The following is a 25,178-nucleotide window of genomic DNA, read 5'->3' as shown; positions in this document are numbered from 1 at the left end:
CTGAAAGCTTCACATGTGTGTCCTTGGTCTTTTTGAACAGTAAACCTATTTCCCAGTGACAAATACTATGTGTAAACAATCTGCGAATTGCATAACTTGCAGTCCTTGCCCCGAGGCCTGTGGAACGCTGACATCTCCAGAGACATATTTGCTGTACTTTTCAACATGCTGAACAAAATGGCTGACCTCAAAATTTTTATTAGATGTGTTCGGGGAATTAATAGGTGTGGAAGGGGGGCTGGTTGCCCTCCAATCACTTTTGCCTCATAAATGGGTACCAGAACTTTCAATTTTCAATCGAGTCAGCACATTCTAAAGTTCCTACGAGAGCACCTTCTATTCGGAGTGCCTGGATGAAAAAAAGACATCGTGTCTACATCGCTCTTTACTGAGGTGGCGCTATTGTGCTGCCTTTGAAATTCGTTCCTTACTTTTCATCTGAAAACATGGTTGTTATTTTTTAAGCTCTATTCCAAGGAAGATCCATTTACAAAATCTAGATTTTCGTTTATAACCATTTCTTTAATCGGGTTGTTGAAAGAAACAATATTTGCAAAGCATTTTATATAGATGTGGGGATGAAGTTGTAAAATTTATTGCATTCATTTACGTAAATTATAATGTAAATTACTATTAAATCTTTTAACTTTATAAAATATTTTTACTCCTTTTTTGTCACATAAAAAAAGAATAAAACGAAAATACCATAGAAAATAAAGAGTCAGTGTGCTATACTTGTTTCAGACCATACAATTAACCTTATACTATTGGAAAACTCCACATATTCTAGTGTTTAAAAGATATATGTATCCACATTTTTTATATTTGTTCTTTTTTTACAATTTAACGGCCGAAAATTAATCATTTTGTTCAGGGGCGGGGAAATTACGTCGATTTTACGAATTTTGATTATCGGATTTTTGATCCAAGTGCAGCAAGCAAAATATTCATCGTTTAAAAATTAGTCAGAAAAAGTAATATGAATCAATTTTATATTTGAAATTATAAAATAGGAGGGATCGTTTCTGTTATACCTATATCACTATTTATTCGTGGACTAAGTTGCTTTAATTTTTGGGCATTAAGTTGAAACAAAAGTGACGTATGGCAAAATGATGGGAAATATATAATTTGGGCTATATATAAGGAGCGACCCGGCTCAATGGTAACCGAAACTCTAAAAAACGGAATTTTAATACTAATAGATACATCAAAAGAATCAGATTTTAATTCTGATTTCAAATATATAAGTTTCATCAAGTTTAATCTTACCTATCAAAAGTTACGCGCCTGAGAAAATTTGGCTGATTAAAAAAAAAGGGGGAAAGACCCCCTAAAAGTTATAGAACCTTAATGAAAATCACACAATCATGTTTAGCGTATCAGAGATCCCTACTGTAGAGGTTTCAAGCTCCTATCTACAAAAATGTGGAATTTTCCATTTTTTGCCAGAAGAAAGATCACGGGTGCGTGTTTATTTGTTGTTGTTTTTTTTTCTTTTCCCCAGGGGTGATCGTATCGACCCAGTGGTACTAGAATATCGTGGGAGGGTTCATTGGAATTCTAATTAAAAGTTGTAGGGGCCTTTTTAATTGACTGAAAAAAGAGGAGGAGCACAAGGTCCCCTCCCATATTCATTTTTTTCCCAATGTATACCAAATATAATCGTTAGATAGCTATTTCACATATCAGGGTAAGATACGTTTGAGCTATGACTTTTGAGGTAACCAAGTCACCTAAAGCTCTCGGGGAGTGGGTTGAAAGTTAGGAACTTAACCCAATGTTAACATATAGTATTGGTTATTGGGAAGTATACAGAAGTTTTCAGGGGGAATTTTTTATGGTAGTGGGGGTGGGGGTGGGTCGGGGGTTATATGGGTGGATCTTTTCATGAAGAAAGTTTTCATGGGGGAAGGGAAATTACTATGAAGGTGGCGCCGGATTTCCCATCATTATTTAAAAAAAAAAATCAGAAATTATATATAAAAAAACAAGTTTTTCAACTGAAAGTAAGGAGCAACATCAAAACTTAAAACGAACAAAAAAAATATGAGCTATTTGATTGGGTTCACCTTCTAGTCAATGTCTCGCTCTTTAAGCCAAAGATTTTTTAGTACTTTCATAAGAGCTATTTATTCTAATTAACGGCCTTTGTGATTAAGGGGTTATTTTTAAAGAATTGGAAAAAAATTCGAACTTCATCTTAAAAAGCAAGGTATTGACTAGAGGAAGAACCTCCTAATATACGTATTAAAAATATATGAATATAGAAGTTCGTTACGTAAGTTAATTCGTAAGTAACGTATATTTATTACTAATAAAAACGTTCGTAAATAAAATTCAACAAGTTTCGAGAAAGCCATTTAACCAAATAAAAGTAAAATTAATATGCAAAATTTTTTTTAATTATTCATGCACGGTGAGCCAAAATCAAAACCTGCATTAATTAAAAAACGTTCACAAATTAAATAAAAAAAAATCAAGTTTTTTTTTAACTGAAAGTAAGGAACGACGTTAAAACTTAAAACGAACAGAAATTATTCCGTATATGAAAGGGGTTGGTCCACTCCTCAACGCCTCGCTCTTTACGTTAAAGTTTGACTTTCTCACAACTCAATTTTTTTTAAACAATAAAATTTTGTTTTAATTGCAAATTTTTTTAATTAACTTTAACGAAATTCACACCATCAGATTCAGCTTATCAACGAACATTATTAAAGAAGCTTCAAGCTCCTATCTGCAAAAAGGTGGAAATTTGCTTTTTTTGCTCGAAGAAAGATCACGATGCGTGCCCTCCAAAAACTGGAGGGCAACTAGGCCCCCTCCCACGCTCATTTTTTCTCAAAGTCACCCAATTAAAATTTTGAGATAGCCATTTTGTTCAGCATAGTCGAAAATCTAATAAATAAGTTTTTAGTATGATTTAATCCCCCACCGGTCCCCGGGGAAGGGCTGCAAGATATGAACTTTGCCCATTACTTACAAATTGTATTGGTTATTTGGAAGTATACAGACATTTTCAGGAAGGATTTTTTCTGGTGGGGGGGGGGGCTGGAGTAGGAGGTTACTTGGGAGAATCTTTCCGTGGAGGATGTTTCTTTGGGGTAAGGGACATTTCCATGAAGGGTGCGCCGGATTTCCAAGCATTATTTAAAAATCGATCAGAAATTAAATTTAAAAAAAACAAGTTTTTCAACTGAAAGTAAGAAGCAACATTAGAACTTAAAACGAACAAAAATTATTACGTATATGAGGGGGTTCTCCCCCAAGTCAATACCTCGCTCTTTACGCTACAGTTTTTTAGTGCTTTCAAAAGAGCTATCTATTCTAATTAAACGGCCTTTATGATTCAGGGGTTTGTTAATTAAAATTTTTTTTAACTTTTAACGTAAAGAGCGTGGTATTGAATAAGGGTAGAACCCCCTTATATACGTAATAACATATAAATAATATAAAAAAACAAAAAAAAAAACAAGCGATACGGCTCAATAGTAATCGAAAGTTTTAAAAACGGAATTTTGATGTCAATAAATGTATCAAAAGAGTGGGTTTATAATGCTGATTATAAATATATAAATTTTATTAAGTTTAGTATTAATCATCAAAGGCTACGAGCCTGGTAAAATTTACCTGATTTTTAGAGAGGGAGGAAACGTCCCTTAAAGTGAAAGAGGTTTAATGAAAATCCCACCATCAGATTCAGCTTATCACAAAACCGTATCACATAGGCTGCAATCTAAAATCTGCAAAAATCTGCAACTATATCTGCAACACATTTTTTGCCAGAAGAAAAATATACGAATATAGAAGTTCGTTACGTAAGTTAATTTGTAAATTACGTCAGAACCAAATTTAGAGACAGCCATTTAGCAAAAGAAAAGTAAAATTTTTATGCAAATTTTGTTCACTTATTCAATGATGGTGAGCCAAAATAAAAGCTGCATTAACTAAAAAACGATCAGAAATTAAATTAAAAAAAACAAGTTTTTTAAACTGAAAGCAAGGAGCGACATTAAAAATGCAAACGAACAGAACTTTGTCCTTATCTAGACGCGGATCTCCTCTCGAGAACGCCTCACTCCTTAGTCTAAAGTTTTAATCTGTAAAAAAGTTTTATTTTTTAAAACAATAAAAACTTTAGCGTAAAGAGCGAGGCGATGAGGAGGGGACAGCCCCTTTCATATACGGAATAATTTCTGTTCGTTTTAATGTCGCTCCTTACTTTCAGTTTAAAAAACTTGTTTTTTTTTTATTTAATTTGCACATTAGGAAGCGGTTGGGGATAAAGTATGTTTGTGAATCTGCTGAAACGGAGACTGTATTTGTCTCAATGATTGGCGGGCACAATAGAAGCAATAATTTTCTCCTGTTTCTAAGTAGTGACAGAGAGAACCAGTGTTTCTGAATCATCCCATTGCAGAGGGAACTAATGCCTACTCTCTTCGGGCTGTGGATTCACGCAAAATGAGGTTCCGGTTTCTGAAGTTTGCCTTCCAGCAAAATTCTGAGCTTGAGAGTTGAGACTCGCGGAACAGCTGTCTGTTCAGTTAAGCTTTAAGATTCAAATCTGTGGGTTGATGTCGAGGCGATTTTTAGAGAAAAAATCAAATAAGTGCATGATAAGGATTATTACTTTTGACGAAGTTATGTAAATGCGTAGCTTTAATGATGTTTGGGCGACTGTGACTTCAAAATAGAAAAAAGAAATGACGAAGGGGGGTAAAGATGAACACCATAGGTAAGTTTTCCCATCTTTCGAATAAATGGTAGGCTAAGCTTTCTCCGCAATTCCAATAAATTTAAGCCGTCACTTCTGAAAGGATTTAAACTATTTTTTTAGCTGTCGAGGTCATAAATGGTAAAATTCTAGATGACGGGGAATTAGTGGGACTGTCCTGGAAAGTAGGCATCTTCGTTTTGGCCTAAAAGAAAGTTCGTTGATTTTTGTTTTAAGTTTGGCATACTTTTCTTTGAGCTAGCTTTTGAAAATTGAATCTTCTAGTCGCTTTTCTGACAATTCACTTCTCCGCCCTTGATGATCACTTCCCCACCCTGGTGTAGCCCTAAATAAAACATTCTTTGTTGTTTTCCATCTCTTGATGCGTCGTATTTCTTTTTTGTAAACTGAGCCATATCTAAAATAAGAGAAAAGCTATCATCTTTGAGGGTCCGTAAAGGGCTTAAAATTAAGCTTGCAACGGAAACAAATGTCATATTTGGATTCAGTATGAATTCTGATTATAGAGGTAGGTATGTTTCTTAGCTATCTGAATACTCTATCAAAGAGTTCGTGGTAACGAACTGTAAGTAAGGAGCGACCTGGCATACTAGTAACCGAAGCTCTAAAAAAGGGAATTTTAATACCAATAGATAAATCAAAAGAACCAGATTTTTATGCTGATTTCAAATATATAAGTTGGTACTCCTATGTTAAACGTACTCTTTTATATACTGCTAGTTTGGTTAATGCTAATGAAATAGAATAAAATAGGATGAATATATAATAGTTTAGAAACAAATTTGGGCTATATATTTGCACATTAGGGGTGGGGGGGGGGGTGGAGGGTAAAGCATAGCATATATTATTACGTAACCTAACCTAGGTACCTCCCCCCCCCAAAACCCCAAAAACAACAGTTTAAATATCGTATACGCAATGAAAACCACGCTATACATTGTATTAATCTATACCAGTTCTTGATTTATCCCGTCAAAAACGAGTTTTTCGTGACTAGTTTCCATTGCAGTATATAAAAGAGTACGTTTAACACAGGAGTACCTATAAGTTTCATCAAGTTTTGTCTTACCTGTCAAAAGTTACGCGACTCAGAAAATTTGCCTTATTTTCGAAAAAAGAGGGAAACGCCCCCTAAAAGTCATAGAACCTTAATGAAAATCAAACCATCAAATTCAGCGTATCAGAGGACTACTGAAGATTTTTTGCTAGAAGAAAGATCACGGAAGCATGTTTTTTTTTCAGAGGTGATCATATCGACCCAGTGGTCCTAGAATATCACGAGAGGGCTCATTCGAACAGAAATTAAAAGTTTTAGTTCCCTTTTTTAAGTGGTAAAAAAAATGGAGGGCAACTAGGCCCCCTTCCAGTTCCACGCTCATTTTTTCCAAAATCACCCGATCAAAATTTTGAAGATAGCCATTTTGTTCAGCCAAGGCCGAAAAAATATAATAACCATGTCTTTAAGGATGACTTAATCCCCCACAGTCCCCGGGGGAATGGCTGCAAGTTATGAACCTTGCCCAATGTTTACATATGTTATTGGTTATTGGGAAGTATACAGACGTTTTCAGGGGAGGAAAATTTTCTGGTAGGGGGGGGGGGTGGATCGCGGGTTACGTGGGAGGAAGTTTTCAGGAGAAGGGACATTGCTATGAAGGGGGCGCCAGCTTCCCAGCATTATTTAAAAAAAACGATCAGAAATTAAATAAAAAAAACAAGTTTTCAACTGAAAAACTTTTCAACTGAATACTTTTCAACATCAAAACTTAAAACGAACAGAAACTATTACGCATATGATTGAGTTCACCCCCTAGTCAATACCTCGCTCTTTACGCTAAATTTTTTTTTAGTACTTTCATAAGAACTATTTATTCTAATTGATAAACTTTAGCGTTAAGAGCGAAGTATTGACTGGGGGGGGGGTGAGCTTCCCTAATATGCGTAATAAAAATGTACGAATATAGAAGTTCGTTACGTAAGTTAATTCGCAAGTTACATATATTTATTACTAATTAAAACATTCGTAAAAAAAATTAAACAACTTTCGAGAAAGCCATTTAGCCAAAAAAAAGTTAGATTAATATGCAAATTTATTTTTGACTATTCATGTACGGTGAGCCAAAATCAAAACCTACATTAATTTAAAAACATTCAGAAATTAAAAAAAGAAAAAACAAGTTTTTCTAACTGAAAGTAAGGAGTGACATTAAAACTTAAAACGAACAAAAATTATTCCATATATGAAAGGGGTTGTCCCCTCCTCAACGCCCTGCTCTTTACTCTAAAGTTTGACTCTTTCTCACAACTCTTTTTTTTAAAACAATAAAAAAACTTTAGCGTAAAGAGCGAGGCGTTGAGGAATCTGTGTGTTATAAAATTGAAACCTTGTAAAATAGATCCTCTGCTTAAATGAAGTACAACAAAATTGTTTTCAGCTTCACAACTTTGCTCAATCCCAATTTTTAAGATTTTAAAGATACGCAAATACATTTCCTAACTTTTGAAAAAAAAATTATGGCTTAAAATTCTACTCAACAGGAATTGCATTTTCAGAACTAAAGCCAGAGAAAAAGAAACTGATAACTGAAATTTAAGAGAAAATGTTGTTTTGTCAAAAATTTCAATTTAGGTAGGTACTTCAAAATACTTTCCCAGGACATACTTATGCCTGTAGACCCATCCCTGAAAGTTCTATTTTCCTAACCTAACCCCTTTCCAAGATAGCCAAAAGTATTTAAAGTAGAATTTTACCGAAAGGCTGCATTGCGTAAATTTTCCGATTAACTCACTAATGAGATAGCTAAGAAATAGCCTAGACATATCTTCAGAATCAAAATTCATCCTGAACCCAAATATAACAGTCATTTGCGTCGGAAATTAACTTTATCTCCCACCCACCCACCCCTTAATATGAAAATATATATCCTGAATTACATAGGCCTATATGCAAGGAATTTTCTATTATTCTGACAAGCTTTTAAATGAATTTTAAGACAAGATCGCAAGAGTGACTTAGCCTACTGAGAATTCAGTGCATATATACAACTCAAGGCATATATTTGCACATTTGAAGGAGGTGAGGTTATATCTTCAACCAATAAGGAAATCCATGTAAAATCTCATTAGTTCAAGTTAGCGCAAGATAAACGTTGCTACTAGTAAAATTGTTGTGGACTGGCCTTCAGCAAGTTCGAGGATTCCTGGCATAATGAAAAACAAAATGGGCATGAGGCAGGGTCGCCAACTGGCACACTGTTCGTGTAAAATGTACTCTTTTTGTTTATCTCAGAGGGGATGCAAAAGAGTGAAAATTACTCATTTCGGGTGTTAGTTTTCATTCACTTTAAACGTCAGTAGTTGGTAACTTCGTCAGAAGCGTAATTAACCCAATGAACCGGGTTACCAACTTACATATTTTTCGTTTGAAATACACTCTTTTATACCTTAGAGGTGATGCGTAACCAGCGGCAGCCGTGCAAATGTAATTTTTTTTACTTGCACTCTTTTTGAGCAAACATCACTCTTTTTTGGCCTTAATTTACACTCTGTTTGGACGCCAGCAGTTGGCAACCCTGGCATGAGGTTGTATTCTATTGTCTTCCACGGCAGGTAGTCCAAGCAGGACTTCCATATATATTTACATAGTAACTGCTTTTGAAGACAATGAAATAAAATGCTCCATTTCGCACTGCCTTCCGATTATTTTTAAGCACGAGTTATCAAATAATATAAATTACTATTCTGAGAGCAAGTCAATATAAGGACAAATAAATAATTCGAGTTGGTAATAGGCTGTGAGAACGTTAAACAATTTAAAAATGAACACATTTTTCATGATGAAAGAAGAGCAGGTCAGTCACGTAAATGCTTTCCGGTGAAATGTTGAAGAATCGCGGTTAGCTTAATGTTAAGTCACTATTATCTGCTGTAATTTATGGCAGTTAGAGTTTACCGCAAATTTTGTTATTGTGGCTGACGTAAGATATTCCATCAACTGTCCTTCTTGTTTGTGTCAAAAGCATTTTGACATTCAAATAAGTGACCTTGTTCTGCGGAATCTACTTGCTTCCATGTAATTGATGTGACTCTCACTATTGCGTCTTTGTAAACGTATAACAAAGAGCATTATATCAATCGGCACACATGATCCGTTACTTACCTACGTTTCTTGTTGGAAAGTTTTCTGGAAACGCGGTGAGTGAGTGAAATTAAAATGTTTTTCAAAGTCCAATTAGACAAATTAACTAAAATATTTGTAACCAGATAACAACGAACAGAAATCACTAAGAATAAATTAATTGAACATCAAATGGACATAGTTAAAATCAGTAAACTTAAAATGGTGAGAAATTATCACAAATTAGAGTAGGGGAACTCTACCCCAAACCTCTCTAAAGGCTAGAATGCCGTTTACGCTGAAAACGAAAAATATTTGGACATCAAGGCCATAAATGCATATAAACAACGGTACTTTTGTCTTATAGCCACCACACTTAAGATCTTGTATCGCGAACATAAGAGACCAAGGGGAGGGTGTATCTTGATTTATTTTGTTTAAAACACGCCAATTATTTCCAAACTACCAACTCGCCCTTCCCTCACCACACTCATTAGTTTTGCAAGCTAATATTGAAGTTAATCAATAAATTAGGACAGACCTTAATCTTACATTAGTTTTGCTAGCTAGTGCTGAAATGAAACAATACATTAGGCTAGTAGTTAGTTTGACAGGCTAATACTGAAGTAAATAAATAGATTAGGCTAAATTTTAGTTTTTTATTGGTTTTGCATTAGTTTTTTATATCAGTTTTACAAGCTAATATTGAAGTAAATCAATAAAACAGGCTAGAAATTAGTTTTACAATAGTTTTTTATATTAGTTTTACAGGCTAATGTTGAAGTAAATCAATAAATTCGGCCAGACGTTAGTTTTACAAGCTAATGTTGAGTTATATTAAATAAGAAAACCAAAAAGTCTTCTGTATAACTTTGTTCATACTTCTCTATAATAATTTGATGTTTAAAAAGTTATACAGAAGACTATACAATTTTCCATGTTTAAAGGAAACATAATATTTTTAATTAATTTCATTTTTATGTTCCTGGCCTCCCTCAGGCCATTCAGCATGTCCTCAGGTGGCGATAGGAGATCTCTCTAAAGATATGTAGGGTACCTCCATAGGAGGCACGGACCAAGGGGGGACCTTTCCCTAGGGGATCATAATAGAAACTGGGGCACCTTCGACTGGGGTCATAAATACAGGTGGAGGAGGAAGATCGCCCCTCAAATGTACACTCAAAAGGGCCCACTGGTTTGTCCACAAGTCCCATGAGTTGCAAACTTTCTCCCAGTAATGGGTTAAATTGAATGGTGATGCAGAACACCATAGCGGGAGTATCCTCTATAGGAGGACAACGGTGGCAGGGCGTAAGATCCAGATCTATGGACAACGCCCTCTGCAAAGGGCTGCCTCGACCCTGTTGGGATACCTGCATGACTTTAGACATTGTGGTAAATTCTGTTCTTGCTTGAGGAGTGGTTCTCCCCGAAGACATTATAGTCTCGTAAATGACACAGCATTTACACCGGATTCTGACTAATGAATAATTCTTCTAGACTTAGTATATTTTGATGGGCGTCTTTGGGCTGAAAAACCTCTTCCTAGCTAATTTATCTATTATGGGTTGCCTCCCCTCAGTAGCATAATTTTTGTAGGCATGAATATATAATGAGTCGGAAGTAATAGGCTTGAGACTGTCTGTGCAGGATTTCGACTCTTGTTGATAGAAGAGCATCGCCAAGTGCTGAAAACCAAGTTGTGACCAATATGGGCCCAGGATTTCACAAAGCCTCCATTCATGGAGGTCCCAGGGACTTCTTGCTGTCCAGTTCTAAGCCTGCTTAAGCACTTCGGTATAGACTTGAGAAGATGTGATCCCCTTCATGCACTGGTATCAGGGATCATTACTTCTCCTGGGGTGAAACTAATTTCAATGATTTAAAGAACATCAAAATTGGAACTTGGAATGTTGCGACACTAAAAAATTACTGTCGTGTCGACATTTTGACTGATGAATTCAGACGATTCGGACTGGATTTATTAGGAATTTCAGAAACTCATATCCCAGGGGTAGGAAGCATGAAATTAGGTGAAATTAGGTGACAGAATTTGTTTACTCAGGCAGGAAGGATGGGGTACACAGACAGGGAGTAGGGCTCATGATGAATAAGGAAGCTGCTAAGTCTTCTTTAGGCTGGGAAGGTATTAATAATAGAATACTAATTGTTCATTTTATGACTAGAAAGTTCAGGGTATCAGTTATAGTAGTATACGCCCCTGCAGAACCAACTGACGGAGATACTAGTGACTCAGATGAATTTTACCTACATTTACAGGCGCAAATAAACAGGGTCCCAGGTAGAAATATGATGTTATTACTGGGAGATTTTATCACCCATGTTGGTAAAAATAGGGATAGATGGCATTCCAGCCTAGTTAGATTTGGTTTAGGAAAAGAAAACAGTAATGGCTACAAACTGTTGCAATTTTGTAGGTATAACGAGTTATAACCAATACGGTGGTTGGTCATAAAATGGCTCATAAGTTAACATGGTATTCAAATGATGGTAAGACAGCAAACCTTATTGATTATGTTATGGTAAAACGAAGACTGGCAGGATCAATACAAGATACTAGGGTATACAGGAGTGCTGTTATTGATGTTACAAGTAAAGGTCACCATCTAGTAGTGTCAAGGGTTGATTTAAAAACGAAATTTCGGATGGGTAACTACTCCCGGGAAAGTTATGATGTTGGTAGACTCCAGGATGAGAATTTGAGAGAAACTTTCCAGGAACAGTTGAATACTAAACTCCAGAGTTTAAAATTTGATAATGTGGAAGATGGTTGGAATAATTTTAGGAAAATAATTCGTGAAGTTGCTGAAGGGGTCTTAGGGAAGAAAGCCGGAACTGCAGCTAAGAATATTAGTGAAAAAGCTTTATGTTCCATAGAAAGGAAAAAGCACTTGTACAAGAATTATCTCAGTGATAGATGATATAAAAACAAGAAGAATGTAAAGAAAGTGGAGAAAGCATTATAATATAAACTAAGGAGGTGTGAAGTGGAGGCCATGGATAAAATTACCCAGGATCTGAAAGATGCAGATAGACTGCATAATAGTAAAATATTGTACTGGCATGTTAACAAATTGATAGGGAGTAGTCAATCCGGACTTGGTCCAGTTAAAGATAGGAATGGGGCCACAATTAGCGATAAGGAAAAAAATTGCTTAAGTTGTTCTGGGTACCCAGCTGACTGACCGTATTTCAAACAATAGGTTATACGAAAAATGTGTTTCAATACCGCTCTCTAGGGCTATAATGAAAGAAAGGTTGAGGTGGCTAGGGCACGTTGTGCGGATGAAGGATGACAGATTGCCGAAGATTGTTCTTTTCGGCCAACCATCTAGGGCTAAAAGGAAAGCAGGTCGTCCCCGTCTGGGGTGGGAGGACGTCATAAAGAAATATTTAAAGGAAATGGGAACTTCGTGGGCGGGTGTAAAAAGGGAGGCTTTGAAGAGGTTGGGTGGAGGAGCAGCGTGCGTAGCTTTGGTGGCCTCAGGTGGCTTGGTGATGCGGTGAGTTGTTAGTAGTAGTAGTAGTTGTAGAATATGAGATAATAGCCGGTTTTCATGGTCTTTATACCAGACAATATTAGCTTCAGCTCGGTGGGGAACTACATTGCAGCTGTATTTTAATTAAATATTTAGTTGAAATTTTGGTTAGTTTAGGTTACTTATTTAATATAATGCGGTTTGGGCGGCCCCCTTCCATAATTCTTTCTTGTAGTTTTCATAATTTTGTTGATAAAGTATTATATTTTCATCATATTCTGTTTTGTTTCATTAACATTAACCAAACTTTACTTTTCGAGAGAACTTGAGTGTGGTGGCTATAAGACGCAAGTACCTAAACAACTGTTTGACGCGTTTTGTAAGTTTTTTTTGGTACCCTCTCCACTGAACAATAATCCTGATACGCCCTTGTGGGACATTGTGTATTTACTTGCAACATAGAAGAGATTACAGAAACACAAAGAAACACAGAAAAACAAAGAAACACATGGTTTCTTAGAATATTCGCCACTTCCAGTTTTTTTTTTTTGTGTTAAAAGGAAACTTTTTTGTCACTGTTTTTGTTTTGGTCCCATTTTATTCCAAGTATAAAAGTTGATGCCTAAACAACTTAGAACGTTAATTAGTATTTTTGAAGCAATCTGTATTCTGCTAAAGCGGTTTTCTAGATTGGGTAATCAGTAAATGATCAGCCAATTGATTTTCTGTCACCCAGGTTTATAAAAAACATGTGTTCAGAGGAAGAAAATAATGATGAAAATTTATTACTTATTAGAACAAAAAAAAAATTATTTCAGGAAGTTTGAACAGTATTTAATTTTGAACACTGCGGAAGAAGAAAAGCTGTTTAAAAATATATGTTTGTTTTCAGGGAATCACAAATGACACTTCATTTTATAGAGGATATCAGGGGGAGGTAGCCCCATTTTTTCTTATTTTGTTTATTTGGTTCGTTTTCAGTGTAATCATTAATCAATTTATTTCTTTTCATTTTGAGTTTCATTTATCCATTCGTGGTAATTTTCGTCCTTATTTAAGCGTTATTTGATTATTTGTTTTAGTTTTTATTTGTCTTGGGTTTCCTTTATTCATGTCCAGATTTTTTGCCTTCAAGAGAAAAAGCTATTTGTCTTCATTATTTATTTATTTGGTACTTACGTGTTATCTCGACCACACTCAAGAAGTGAAGTTACGTTGATCATAATGAAATATATCTAAATATGATGAAAATATAATGCTTCAGTTACAAAATTATGGAAACTACAACAGAGAATTATGGAAAGCCGGCCGCCCAGAACGCATTATATTGAATACCTAACCAACTGTCTATATTAAATGATTTAATTAAAATATACCTGCATAGTAGTTTCTTTCACTTAGGCTAAGCTGATTATCTGACAGTGCTCACAGAAAAACCGGTTTTAAACAGATCAAACTTCGTGAGTGTGGGCGGGATAACACGTAACTACCATTTAATTTTACACTCTACGAAACTTCAAAAATGTGCTTCTAGTCGTATTTCTAAAATTATGAGTAAAGTATTTTGGGTATTTGTATAAAAATACTTTTCCTTCGGCTGCAAAGTGCGAATTGTCGTTCGTCTTATTATTATTAACTCATTTAAAAGTGTCGCTAGAATTTATTTACCTAGATTTTGCATCTAATTTTTTCTAATGTTATTATTATTCGACTGTATCAAACGTTCATAAGTCCTGCTATTAAGAATTATAGATTTTTCTGAATTAAAAATATGTATTCTATGATTTATTTTGGAAATTCTACTTAATTTTATTTGGTTCGAAGGGATTATTTTGTTAGCTCTTTAGTTAATTTAACCAAAAGCCCCTTGGCAAAATGTTATATTGAATTGGTGATAAAAAGAGCCGTAAATTGCCACTGCAGATTGAGTTGAAGATTAAAAGCTTCGGGACTTGCATCCTTGCCTGTCAATTAAGCACTTTCTGCCACATACATGCTTTGCTTTGACTTATGTTCTATTTGTAATTCCCAATGAATTTTTATGGATTTTCAATTTGAGAAAAAAGTGGATGGGAAATTGGCTGTGCTGCCAAGATAAAAATTTTGTGACAAAGCGCAAGTTGGTTTTAAACGATTCTATCGTAAATTGGGGCGTTTTAAGAAAAACTGTGTTGGCGCAAAGTTCCATATTTTTTCTATTATTAGGCTTCAGAGTTTTTTTTTTGTTTTTCTGAGAGGTCTGAAGCCCCCCCCCCCCGAGAACTCCCTTGATTATAACATAAGCCGTAGATGTTAGAACAAAGAACCTCGTTTAGACCAGGGGCTTTTTCTAAGGGGGGAGGAGATATGACATTTCACGAAGACTGGGATTTTCGACCAAAGTATTCGATTTTTGACACGTTAGCATATTTTTGCTCAGTTTTTTTCTGAGATACAAACGTAGGGATCAGGCACGTACACATTCGTTCGGGGTGAGAGACAAATTTGAGGGGGAAATACATGAAAATGTAAGTTTTATGAACAAATATGAAGTCGTGGAGAAGCTGCTTATTAGTGGGGGGCATCTTTGCATTGAGCCTTCTCTTTTACCTAGAGTACATGCTAAAGAATGGTATTGTGCTATTAAGGCCGACCTTAAAATTTAGGCTACTATCCTTAGTTTTTTTTTTTCAAAATATTTAGTTTTGAGATGGTTTTTGGCGGATGAACTGCAAAATGTTCCTGAAATATTACTGTATTGTGTTTGATTGATATATGCAACCAGGGGTATATCCAGGATTGTTTTTTGGCGGGCGGGGTTATTTTTCGGTGTGCGGTAGTCTACACGAAAAAAAACTTAAAAAAACACATAAAAAATTGGTACTTGTATCATATATGGACCACAGCAAGTAGGCCACCCATGTTAAGAAAACAATTATTACTTCATAATACGCAGAATGATCATAGTTAACACATTTTGTATACAGCCTCGCTATACTTTACCTCCATCCCTCCCCCCCCCCCCGCCAATGTGCAAATATAGCCTAAATTATATGTTTTCAATGTATTCTTCCAACCGTAACTTCTTTTTCCAGTTTTTGTTTCGTCACAGTTGATTCAGTTTACAGGTACACGGGTTGAAACAACTGAGACGCACTGGGAGAATAGATAGGAAATATATATTTTGGTCTATGTATTTGCACATCAGGGGGGTTGGGGATAAAGTATAGCGGGGCTGCTTGCAAAGTGTGTTAATTATGATTATTATGCATACTATGAAGCAAGAATTGTTTTCTTAACGTGGGTCGATATTGTTGTGGTCGATATATAATACAAGTACCCAAAAATTAGTTAATATGGATTTTCTACGTTTTTACGAGCAGAACAGAAGTTTCGGGGGGGGGGTTCAAAACCATGATCCCCCCTCTGGATACACCCTTGTGTGAAACTACGTTTGCTAAAGCAAATAAGATCATATATACACATTATGCGATGCAATTAGCCCTGAAATCATCTAACCATTATACATTGAATCTCATTCATCTGACAAGTCACAGTTATAAAAGTTTTTTTTTTTGGTTGGGTTTGAATTAGGGCTAAGGGAGAGGTCTACTTGCTACTCCATGATCCTGCCAAATTGAGTTTACATATTAGGAAAATCTACGGATAGTTAATGGAATATAATGAAATGCCTACGATTCTAAGATTAAATTGGTGATGGGAAAGTTGCATATAAAGATGTTGATTATATTGTTATTCTATTTTTGAAGTGTTCATGAGCTTAAATGAATTGAAATTTTTGTATTCATGGGTACACCAATTAGTATCCTGTCGGATATTTTCTTGTTCTTGCCTCTTTTTTCTTTTTGTCTTTGTAGCTTGTTTAGCTGTGAACAATCTATAAGAGAACATTTTCTGATTTCCTGTTTGTATAGTAGGCCTTTGCTTCAATTCAGAAGTATCTTGAGGTTGGCCTTATACTGCTGTTTCTTTGTATTTCAATAAAGGATAATTTCTTTTCTGACCCAATGAATTTTCATTTTGCAGGAGTTTCATTCTCTCGCGACCAGCTCGAAGGAAATTAAAACAGTCTGGGATTTTGAAGGAGAGAGTCTTTGGTTGCGATTTAGGAGAGCACCTTCTCAACTCCGCACATGACAGTGAGTATAATTCAAATATGTGACAATTAAAACTAAAACGTTTATGTAAGCAGGGGGTTGGGGTTATACTCCACTTAATGCTCTTTTCCCTGTTTCACAAGGCTGAACACTGTAAGCTTAGGCTATATGCAGCATATTCCACCCCAATAAGCAATACTGTCGCTTTCTCCTGTTCGCGTAGAAAGTGAGTCAAGATGCCTGTTTCTTGTTCACTGTGCTGCAGAGCAACACTACTGCTTTCATAACAGTTTCAGTTTCTCGTGGTCAGCGGTGTATAGCTCCGAAGTGGTAAGAGATACAAACTAAAAAGTTTTCCTGGGTATTTGGATTGTGAAACAGGCAGCAAGTTTGTAAAATTTCCAGTAGTTCTCCAGGAAAAAAAGTGAAGACGGTTGTTTTCCTCATGTTGTTTATGACGTCGAAACAAAACTATCCTAGCTGGGAAAGCGAACTTTTTCAAAACAATTTTTATCTCATAATCTCGCAGAACATTAAATTATCTCTCTGAGAACTGGAGAATAAAAATATGTATCTCTTTTAGATTTCTTGGAAATAATTCTGTATAAATCAATCTCGAATGCCAAATTCAATTTCTTTGGTTGTTTTCTGAAATTTGGATGTGGTGCCTCTTGTATTTTAAACGAGTAGTCTTATGAAAAGTATGCAAGATGACATGATCTTTCTTGTAAACCAAATTGCTTCGTTCACTTAGAAATGGTTTTTAGCGCTGTCATGACGCATCAATTTTATATCCTAAAGGTACCTTTTTTCTACATAAGGTAGATTTTTTTTTTCAACGCTGATAGACAGGACTTAAGCTGACATTGGTTTTCCTAACATAAATTCTTTTTTTTTACCTTGTGCTGTGGAGTTTTGGTTTTGCGAATTTCCTACACTTTGTCTAAATAATATGTCCTGGCTTCTAAGCTAAACTTTTTAGAAATCAAATAGCTTTGAATAGGGACAGAACCACATTTTTGGGAAATTAAACTGTAAATCCTGATTTCGAAACATAAAAGTTCCGATTTTTTTTTTAATATTTTCCAAAGCCATAGCGCATCGTTTTGCTTGGCATCCTAGAGGCATTTTTTTTTTTTTTCAAGGTAAAATTTTTTTTCCAGCGCAGATAGACAGATCTTAATCTTCTAAGAAGTGGATCTACATTGGTTTTCCAGAAATCAAATTCCTTATGTGATTTTCGGTTTTGAGGTTTCTATTCTGCAAATTCCCTGCATTTTGTCTAGCTAAATTGCCAATGCTTTGAAGCTTAATTTTCTAGCAATCAAATAACTTTGAATGATGTTATAACTTCATATTATCTCATCGACAGTGCTTGGCTTCCCCCGCCCCCTTCGCATAAAATTTCTCTCTAGAAAATCCCCACCGCGGAAAATCGCCCTGGATACCCCCCCCCCCCCCTACAGAAAATTTCCCCACATGTGAAATTGAGCATCCACAGAGAAAGTACAAAATGGGTACCTCAAAATCGCGATTATATGTCCTAAGGGGTAACAAAATGACCAGACGTCTGATTTTTTAATGAAATATAACGAGCTTTTTTTAATAACAAAAAAAAAGGATGGAATCCAACAGTTCGTCTTTTTTTTTGTAAAAATGCAAACGACACAAACCAGGTCAGTAGGCAACGCTCTAACGTTGCCTATAGTTGAGGGTCGTAAGAGTCAAAAGTGCTTGGAGTTCAACCAGACCCCCCTGTATATTTAATGGATATTTCAATTATGAGGAGCCAAATGATTGTCTAAAAATTTTAGTCGGATGTCTTCGGGGGAAAACGGGGTATTGGAAGAGGGCTAGTTGCCCTCAAATCATTTTGGTGCTGGTTACTTAAAACGGCACTTAAACTTTAATTTTTTGTTCGAATGAACCCTCTCTCGATCTTCTAGGACCCTTTATTCAATATGATCATCCCTGGAGAAAGAACAATAAACACCACACATCTGTAGTCTTTGTGGTAAAAAAAATCCAAATTTTTGTTCATGAGAATTTGAAACCTCTACAGCAGGTGCGCAAAAAGTTCCAAAGCTGCCAGTAGAACAAGTCCAAAAGCTGCCGACACTTTAGCAGCACAACTTGTGTTTTGACAGCTTTGCTTTGAGCAAAAAGTGTTTTTATACGTAAAATTTTAGAAAAGTAATAAATGTAACTTATTATAGCTTGCAGTTAGAAATATCAATAGTTCTCTGAATCATAATTAACAATGTAATCTAATTCAGTGGCAAGCCATAATATCTACTCCATAATTTTATATGTACCATTTATCAAAAGTACTGTATCATATTTACTCTAATACTGCTAGTGGAGTACAGTATTCAGTCTGAAGTATACTTTATATACTGCTGTTACTTAATGGATGGGGTTTTACACTCCAATGCTACTGGTTTTATAAAAAAAAAATTATACCCAACTGCATGCTTGATCCTGATTGATCAATATACTGCAATTATAAAAGGCACCGTTTGATTTTCTGGGAGAGCAATATTGATTTGCAGCCTGGCAGTCATGTGCATTATGAAGCTGTGATATTAGTTTTGCCCAAATCTAATCCCCATAATAAACCGAAAATTGCTGCTAGATTGTAGTGGCTGTTTTAGGCTACTAATCTTCCACGTTCCAGCTTTCCAGTTACTTTAACTATATGTACACCTTGATAGCTACCAGCCCTTTTAAGATTCTTTCAACTGACGAATAAACAGTTTTCAGATAATTTGGCTATTTGTGCAGGATTTTGAAAAACTTTCAGTTAAAGAGAAGTGGAGTAAGTAAAACTGGGCCGAGTAACTTAGGATTCATTACCGCGAACTGTTTGATCAATCTTCAAACATAGATATGAAGTAGAGTCAGAAGATAATAGAAAACTTTGCAAGAAAAAAATGTGGAAATAATAACCGAATTTTTACTTTTGGCTATAATATAAAATTTTTTATGAATCAAGTTTTGGGGTCGCTTCTGTTTTAATCAACTAATCCCCGAATTCGAATATAATCTATAGCTTAATTTTGTCTCATTAAGAGGGGCAGAGGGAAAGGGCTGCAATTTTTACATTAAGAAGATTATATTAAGGAAAAGTGGAATGGCAAATCCAGTTCTACCACAATTTTTGTCAATTCTATAGTTTTTATCTTATGATTAGCCTATCATTTAATAATTGCTCAAGCATTAGAAGTTGTGGCTTTAAGCCTAGGCATTTAAAAAAAAATTCCAATGCCCTAATTAGAGCATAATATCTATTCTGTAAAATTTCATTCACTTGCTTAACAACTTTCCTAGACGTAAAAAGATCCTAGACCACAGTTGAACTACTTAATCAAGCATGGACGCCCGCCAAAAATATTGCAGGAGGAGGGCACCAGAATAGCAATAGTGGGGGGAGGAGGAGGAGGGGAATACATTTGAAGATAGAAGGTTAATAAAAAGGGTCCGTTTAATTTCTGAGTAAAACGACGGTTATATTTTGAAAGAGCATAAAAAAAGGTCTTGAGTAGTATGTTCATCTAATTTATAGCTCAATAATGAAAATATCTCCAAATTTATCACAAAATCCCCTCCTCCCTCTCTGCATATGTACCATGCTCATATATTTAATACTAACTCATATATTATACTAACTCTCATATATTTCCAGACATTTGAAAATTAAACAGTTTAGTAAAAGAAAACAAAATTTATGCTCAGGGTCCAGCTGTCTAAAATAACCCTCTTTGCATTGATGCTCAGAATTACACTGAACGTAAATGTATTCAAATGAAATTCTTTACCACGAGTCACAAGGAAATCTTTGATGAAATGATGTAGTCTTATGAACATTTTGCTTTTACTAGCATAGGAAGAAAGGTCAGTAATTCAATGATCTATCATCTATGTCTGGTACCGATTTTTTTTTTTTTGAGAAGGCGGATTTTTGGGGAAATCCCCAAAAATTCAGGGATAGTGGAAGCACTGGTATTTTAAGACAAAATCTGCCAACAAATTTTACTAGGTCATGAAAACTACCAAGTAGCATTGATACTATGGTACCCCACTCTTTGCATGGTAGAGCACAGCTTGTGTTTTGACAGCTTTTCTTTGAGCAAAAATTATTTCTATGTGTAAAAATGGAATTTTCAGACAAGATCTGCCAACAAATTGGAAAACTGCCAAGTAGCATTGCTACTTTGCTTCCCCACTTTTTGCACGACAGCTCTACAGTAGTGTCCTCTGGTCGTTTTGTGGTTAGGGCCTGGGGCAGATGCCTCAAAGGGTACATTTTAATGCAAAAACATCCTGACTCATTAAACCTTCAGATGAATACAGAATTAGTTGTAAGGAACTTGAGGTGGAGGTAGAAATTGATGTATAATTCCTCTTGATTTCCGGGAATTTTTCTGGTCTGGGTTGTTATTGTGAAAGTAAAGAGTAATATTTAACCCTAAAACGGGCAAAATTGATTCCGTATAGAAGGGGGGCTTCCACCTCCTCATCTTCAACCTCTCCCTAGTGTTTGTAGAAACTTCAGAGGATTCTTATTTGATCGGAAAATGAGAGTTCTAGTTCTCTTTTAAAAGTCGAAAGTGATTGGTGACCAGCCAGCCCGTGTCATAGATCCGTTTTTGATATCTGGTCCTTTTGTTACCCCTGAGGACATCTGATCGACATTTTAAAGTACTCATTTTATATTTTATCTGTGACTGCTCAATTTGGGGCATGGGGGAATCTTCCACAAGGAGGAGGAGGAACGCCAGCCCCCTTGTCGGCAGCTAAAGCAAAAACTTACGTATCTTTCACAAATTTTCGATTTTCGAGTGAAGCTCTGATTTTTAATTTTTATTTTTCTAAGATTTTTAATCTTGAAATTCTAGGTGTTATCTTTTTGGTATTTTAGGTGTATATTTTACTTGTTATATTTTAGGTGTTTAGTGCAATGAAAAGTAAGCAAGAAGACATGCTATCTTCTATATCCCAAAATCAACTCCATACTTAGAAATAACAGATTATGCAATGAACCGTTTCACAGATATTTTTTAACCACAAAAAATAGTATACAGTCTTGATACAGGTAAAAACAAATACAGTGGGGCTAAAGATTTTGACCATTACTTTGAACATTTAGAACTTATTTCAGAAGCTTTCAAATTACACATGGACCTTGCAAATAAGAAATAACAGTAATCATAATGCATCCGCAAACGTGATATGGAAGCATACAAATATATTTCCCGTAAAATATGGCTGTATGTGCTGTTCCGCAATGGATCACAATTGCTGCAACACTCCACAGAGCCTTGGCACCAGAGGTCTTGTTTTTCCCTAGAAACCAATTCTATTGTCGGAATTTTCTTAATCTAAAGACTTACAAGAAACACGAGAGCCAAGTTTCCCGTTGCCATTGTAAACATAGGAACACTCAAACTTCAAAGTGATTTTTTTTTCGATATGTAGGTAGGACACTTCGCTACACTGGAATGGAACTATTCTACCTCCAAATGTACTCCGGCTGAAACTGTCCTACTTCCAAATGCGCTCTGATTGGAACTATACTATGTCCAAAAAGGACAAAATGGATTAGTAGTCTATCTAGTGCGAAATTTTATGCTGAATCCGAATTTGCGGTCAGAATTGGCACCACGCCAAAATTGGCTAGATGTCTTCCAAATCGCCAAATCTTTTTGGTTCTTATCCTTAGTTGCACAGTTGCTTTTTTCACACCCTGAAAGTCCAAGTCCAAATTCTTATTTGGACACTCTGAAACTATAAATTCTTATTCGAACTTAGTATAGTTTCAACTAATACATAACCAATTATTAAGAAAGAAGCTCTGGAGCTGTTCCCCTATAACCTCTTTTTGAAATGCTGGAAAAACAATCATAAAAAATTCAAAAGCTCTTCTGAAATATGGCGGTTTCGGACATAGGATAGTTTCAATCAAACCGCATTTGGAGGTAGGATAGTTTCAGTCAGAGCCCATTTGGAGGTAGGATCATTTCATTCCAGTGTATCGACTTGCTGTGGGGGGACAAATATACGTGTCACTCCGATTCCTTAAAGTCGACTTACCCATCGCTCGTTTTTCCTCTTATTGCTCATCTGTAGCTATTCTGCTCGTAGTAGCCTAGATACAGTCAAAACTCCAGGTAGGGATCACTTTATTCTTCTTGGCGCGAAATATGTTGACCGGGGGAGGGGGGAGGTCTGTTAGTTCCATCAGCAGAAAATGATTCTCGCTGTAGTATACTTAAAAAAAAACATATTCAAAGAAAGTTTTGACAAAAAAGTGTCTTTTTAAAATAGCGAAAATAAAAGTCAGAAATTTAATTATTCTAAGAAATAATTTGTCTTTCTTGTAACCTTATTAGCATTATCAATTTCTTTCTTTCTTAATGGGCCGACAGACCTGCTACCTGTTATTGTAAAAAAAAAAAAGACCAGGCAACTGAAACGTCGGAAATTGTCGACGCCCTATGTGGCTCTGGATGATTTTTATATAATATATATGAATGTACACTATATATATACATATATATATATATATATATATATATATATATATATATATATATATATATATATATATATATATAAATGCAAATGGCACTGACCCTGTAGATAGTTTGAGGGGGCGGCATCACAACTCTTGCTTGTCATACCTCTCGTATATAAACTCTTGATAGCTTTTTGATTTACTTTCTATTTAAACACACTGTTCGAAATACAATTTTTTTTAGTGAAGCTTAAAGGATACTAACCTTTAGAGGGTTTAAGAGGGCGGCAATTCCAGTTTTATGCATGGTAATTTCTGTTCGTTTTAAGTTGAACTTGAATATTTTAATTTTTGTTTTGTACCAATTTCATTTATTCATTATAGTAATTGCCGTTTATTTCAAGTTTGGTGTATCATATGACTTTACTTCTGCTCGTTTTTGGTTTTGCTTCTGCGTTTACTTTTATCTGCGAAACATTTTCAAACTCTTTATTTAGATAAAATATAGCGTAAAGAGCGACCCGTGTGGATATCAACCATAGCATTAAAAAAAGGAATTTTGGTAAAAGATGTATACATTTAAAAAAAACAGCTTTTTATGCTGGTTCTACATATGTAGGTTATTCACCCATAAAAGGTTATGACAAGAAGAGACTTCGCATAATTTTTGTAAAATGGGGAAAACTTCCAAAAATGGTTGATCTTGATGAAAATTTGCAAAATACGAATTTTTTTCGAAATGGACTGTAACGGATGTGTTTTCTTTTTTTTATCTCTCTCTTTTCTTTTATTTTCTTTGGTGATCATCATTTTGAATGAGTGGTCGTAGGATATAGGAAGAGCGAAGAGGGCTCGTTGTAACCGAAATTTAAAGTTCGAGTACCCTTTTAAAGCATTGAAAAACATTGCACCACGGCATAATGGCAATTTATGCCATTGTTTTCAGAAAAACAACAATTTCGCCACATTTTCCCCAAAAATACTTGAAATCTGTATAAAATGAACAGTTTTTACAGACTGTTTATTCTGTAACATTAACGACAGTGCAAAATTTTATAGTTGGACACCAGCTATTAACAGAAGAAGGTTAAGTATATTTATATTGGGGAAGGGTAATACATAATACACCAAAAAGCGCATTTATAGGCTGAAAAATTCAAAATTCTTGAGAAGTCCTTCAAATAAATATGGAGGGAGTGACCCAGGGGGAAGAAGCAAAAGGACCGGCCTCCCAGCCCCATCTTTTGTAAAGCTATTACCCAGCACATTCTTTTCATAAGCCTTTCAAATAGTTCGCGGCAATGCAGTATAAGTAAGGAGCTTTAAGGAAAGGAATTTTGATAATGCTATCGATTGAAAATTCTGAGATAGTCAATCGATTTAAAATTATTGAAAAACTGTATATTGAACTTCCTATTTACAGAGATAATAATGCCGCGCAGTGGCGCATTCGTTTCTAAAGGGTCACCTAGTCCATACAAGATTTAATAATAAAAAAAACAAGTTTTTTCAACTGAAAGTAAGGAGCAGCATTAAAACTTAAACGAACAGAATTATTACGTATATGAGGGGGTTCGCCCTTTAGTCAATACATCTTTCTTTACGCTAAAGTTCGAATTTTGTTCCAATTCTTTAAGAATGACCCCTTAATCACAAAGGCCGTTTAATTAGAATAGATAGCTCTTTTGAAAATGCTAAAAAAAAATAAGCGTAAAGAGCAAGGTATTGACTAGGGGGCGAACCCCCCCCCCCCCCCATATACGTAATATTTTCTGTTCATTTTAAATTTTAATGTTGCTCCTTACTTTCAGTTGAAAAAACTTGTTTGTTTTTTGTATTTAATTTCTGATCGTTTCTTAAATAATGCTGGGAAATCCGGCACCTCCTTCATAGAAATGTCCTTTTCCCCATAAAAATATCCTCCAAGGAAAGATCCTTCCACTTAATTGCCCCTTAATTCCACTAAAGCAACAAATAAACACGCATCCGTGATCTTTCTTCTGGCAAAAAATACAAAATTCCACATTTTTGCAGATAGGAGCTTGAAACCTCTACAGCACAGTTCATATAATTATCCAGTAAGCTTATCGCAGATCATTTCTGGTCTTCGTTCTCGGTGCGAACAAAAAGCTCCTCCCACTTCTTTCTGCATTAGCGAATTAGTCTGTTTCCGATTGTTTCCAACAAAGTGCATTATTCGTAATAGCGG

At 35.4% G+C, this 25,178-nt stretch overlaps 1 protein-coding gene across 5 annotated transcripts in view; it reads left to right on the top strand.

Moving 5' to 3' along the window:
* CdGAPr (GTPase-activating protein CdGAPr) overlaps positions 1 to 25,178 on the top strand; it is a 286,444-nt gene that overhangs the window by 194,788 nt on the left and 66,478 nt on the right. For 4 of the 5 annotated variants that reach the window (XM_089090758.1, XM_089090757.1, XM_089090756.1 and 1 more), the window contains one exon: positions 16,382 to 16,494. In XM_089090758.1, the coding sequence (XP_088946884.1) occupies positions 16,382 to 16,494 (113 nt within the window). Of the gene's footprint in view, positions 1 to 4,548; positions 4,739 to 16,381; positions 16,495 to 25,178 lie in introns of those variants that run through there. The other variant, XM_089090760.1, reaches the window with a different exon arrangement.

This window comes from Artemia sp. Qi Xiang Cuo, chromosome 6 (genome assembly GCF_049724085.1).
Source record: "Artemia sp. Qi Xiang Cuo chromosome 6, ASM4972408v1, whole genome shotgun sequence".
In the NCBI taxonomy this organism is placed as follows: Eukaryota; Metazoa; Arthropoda; class Branchiopoda; order Anostraca; family Artemiidae; genus Artemia; species Artemia sp. Qi Xiang Cuo.
This window is presented reverse-complemented; position numbering and strand designations above follow the sequence as displayed.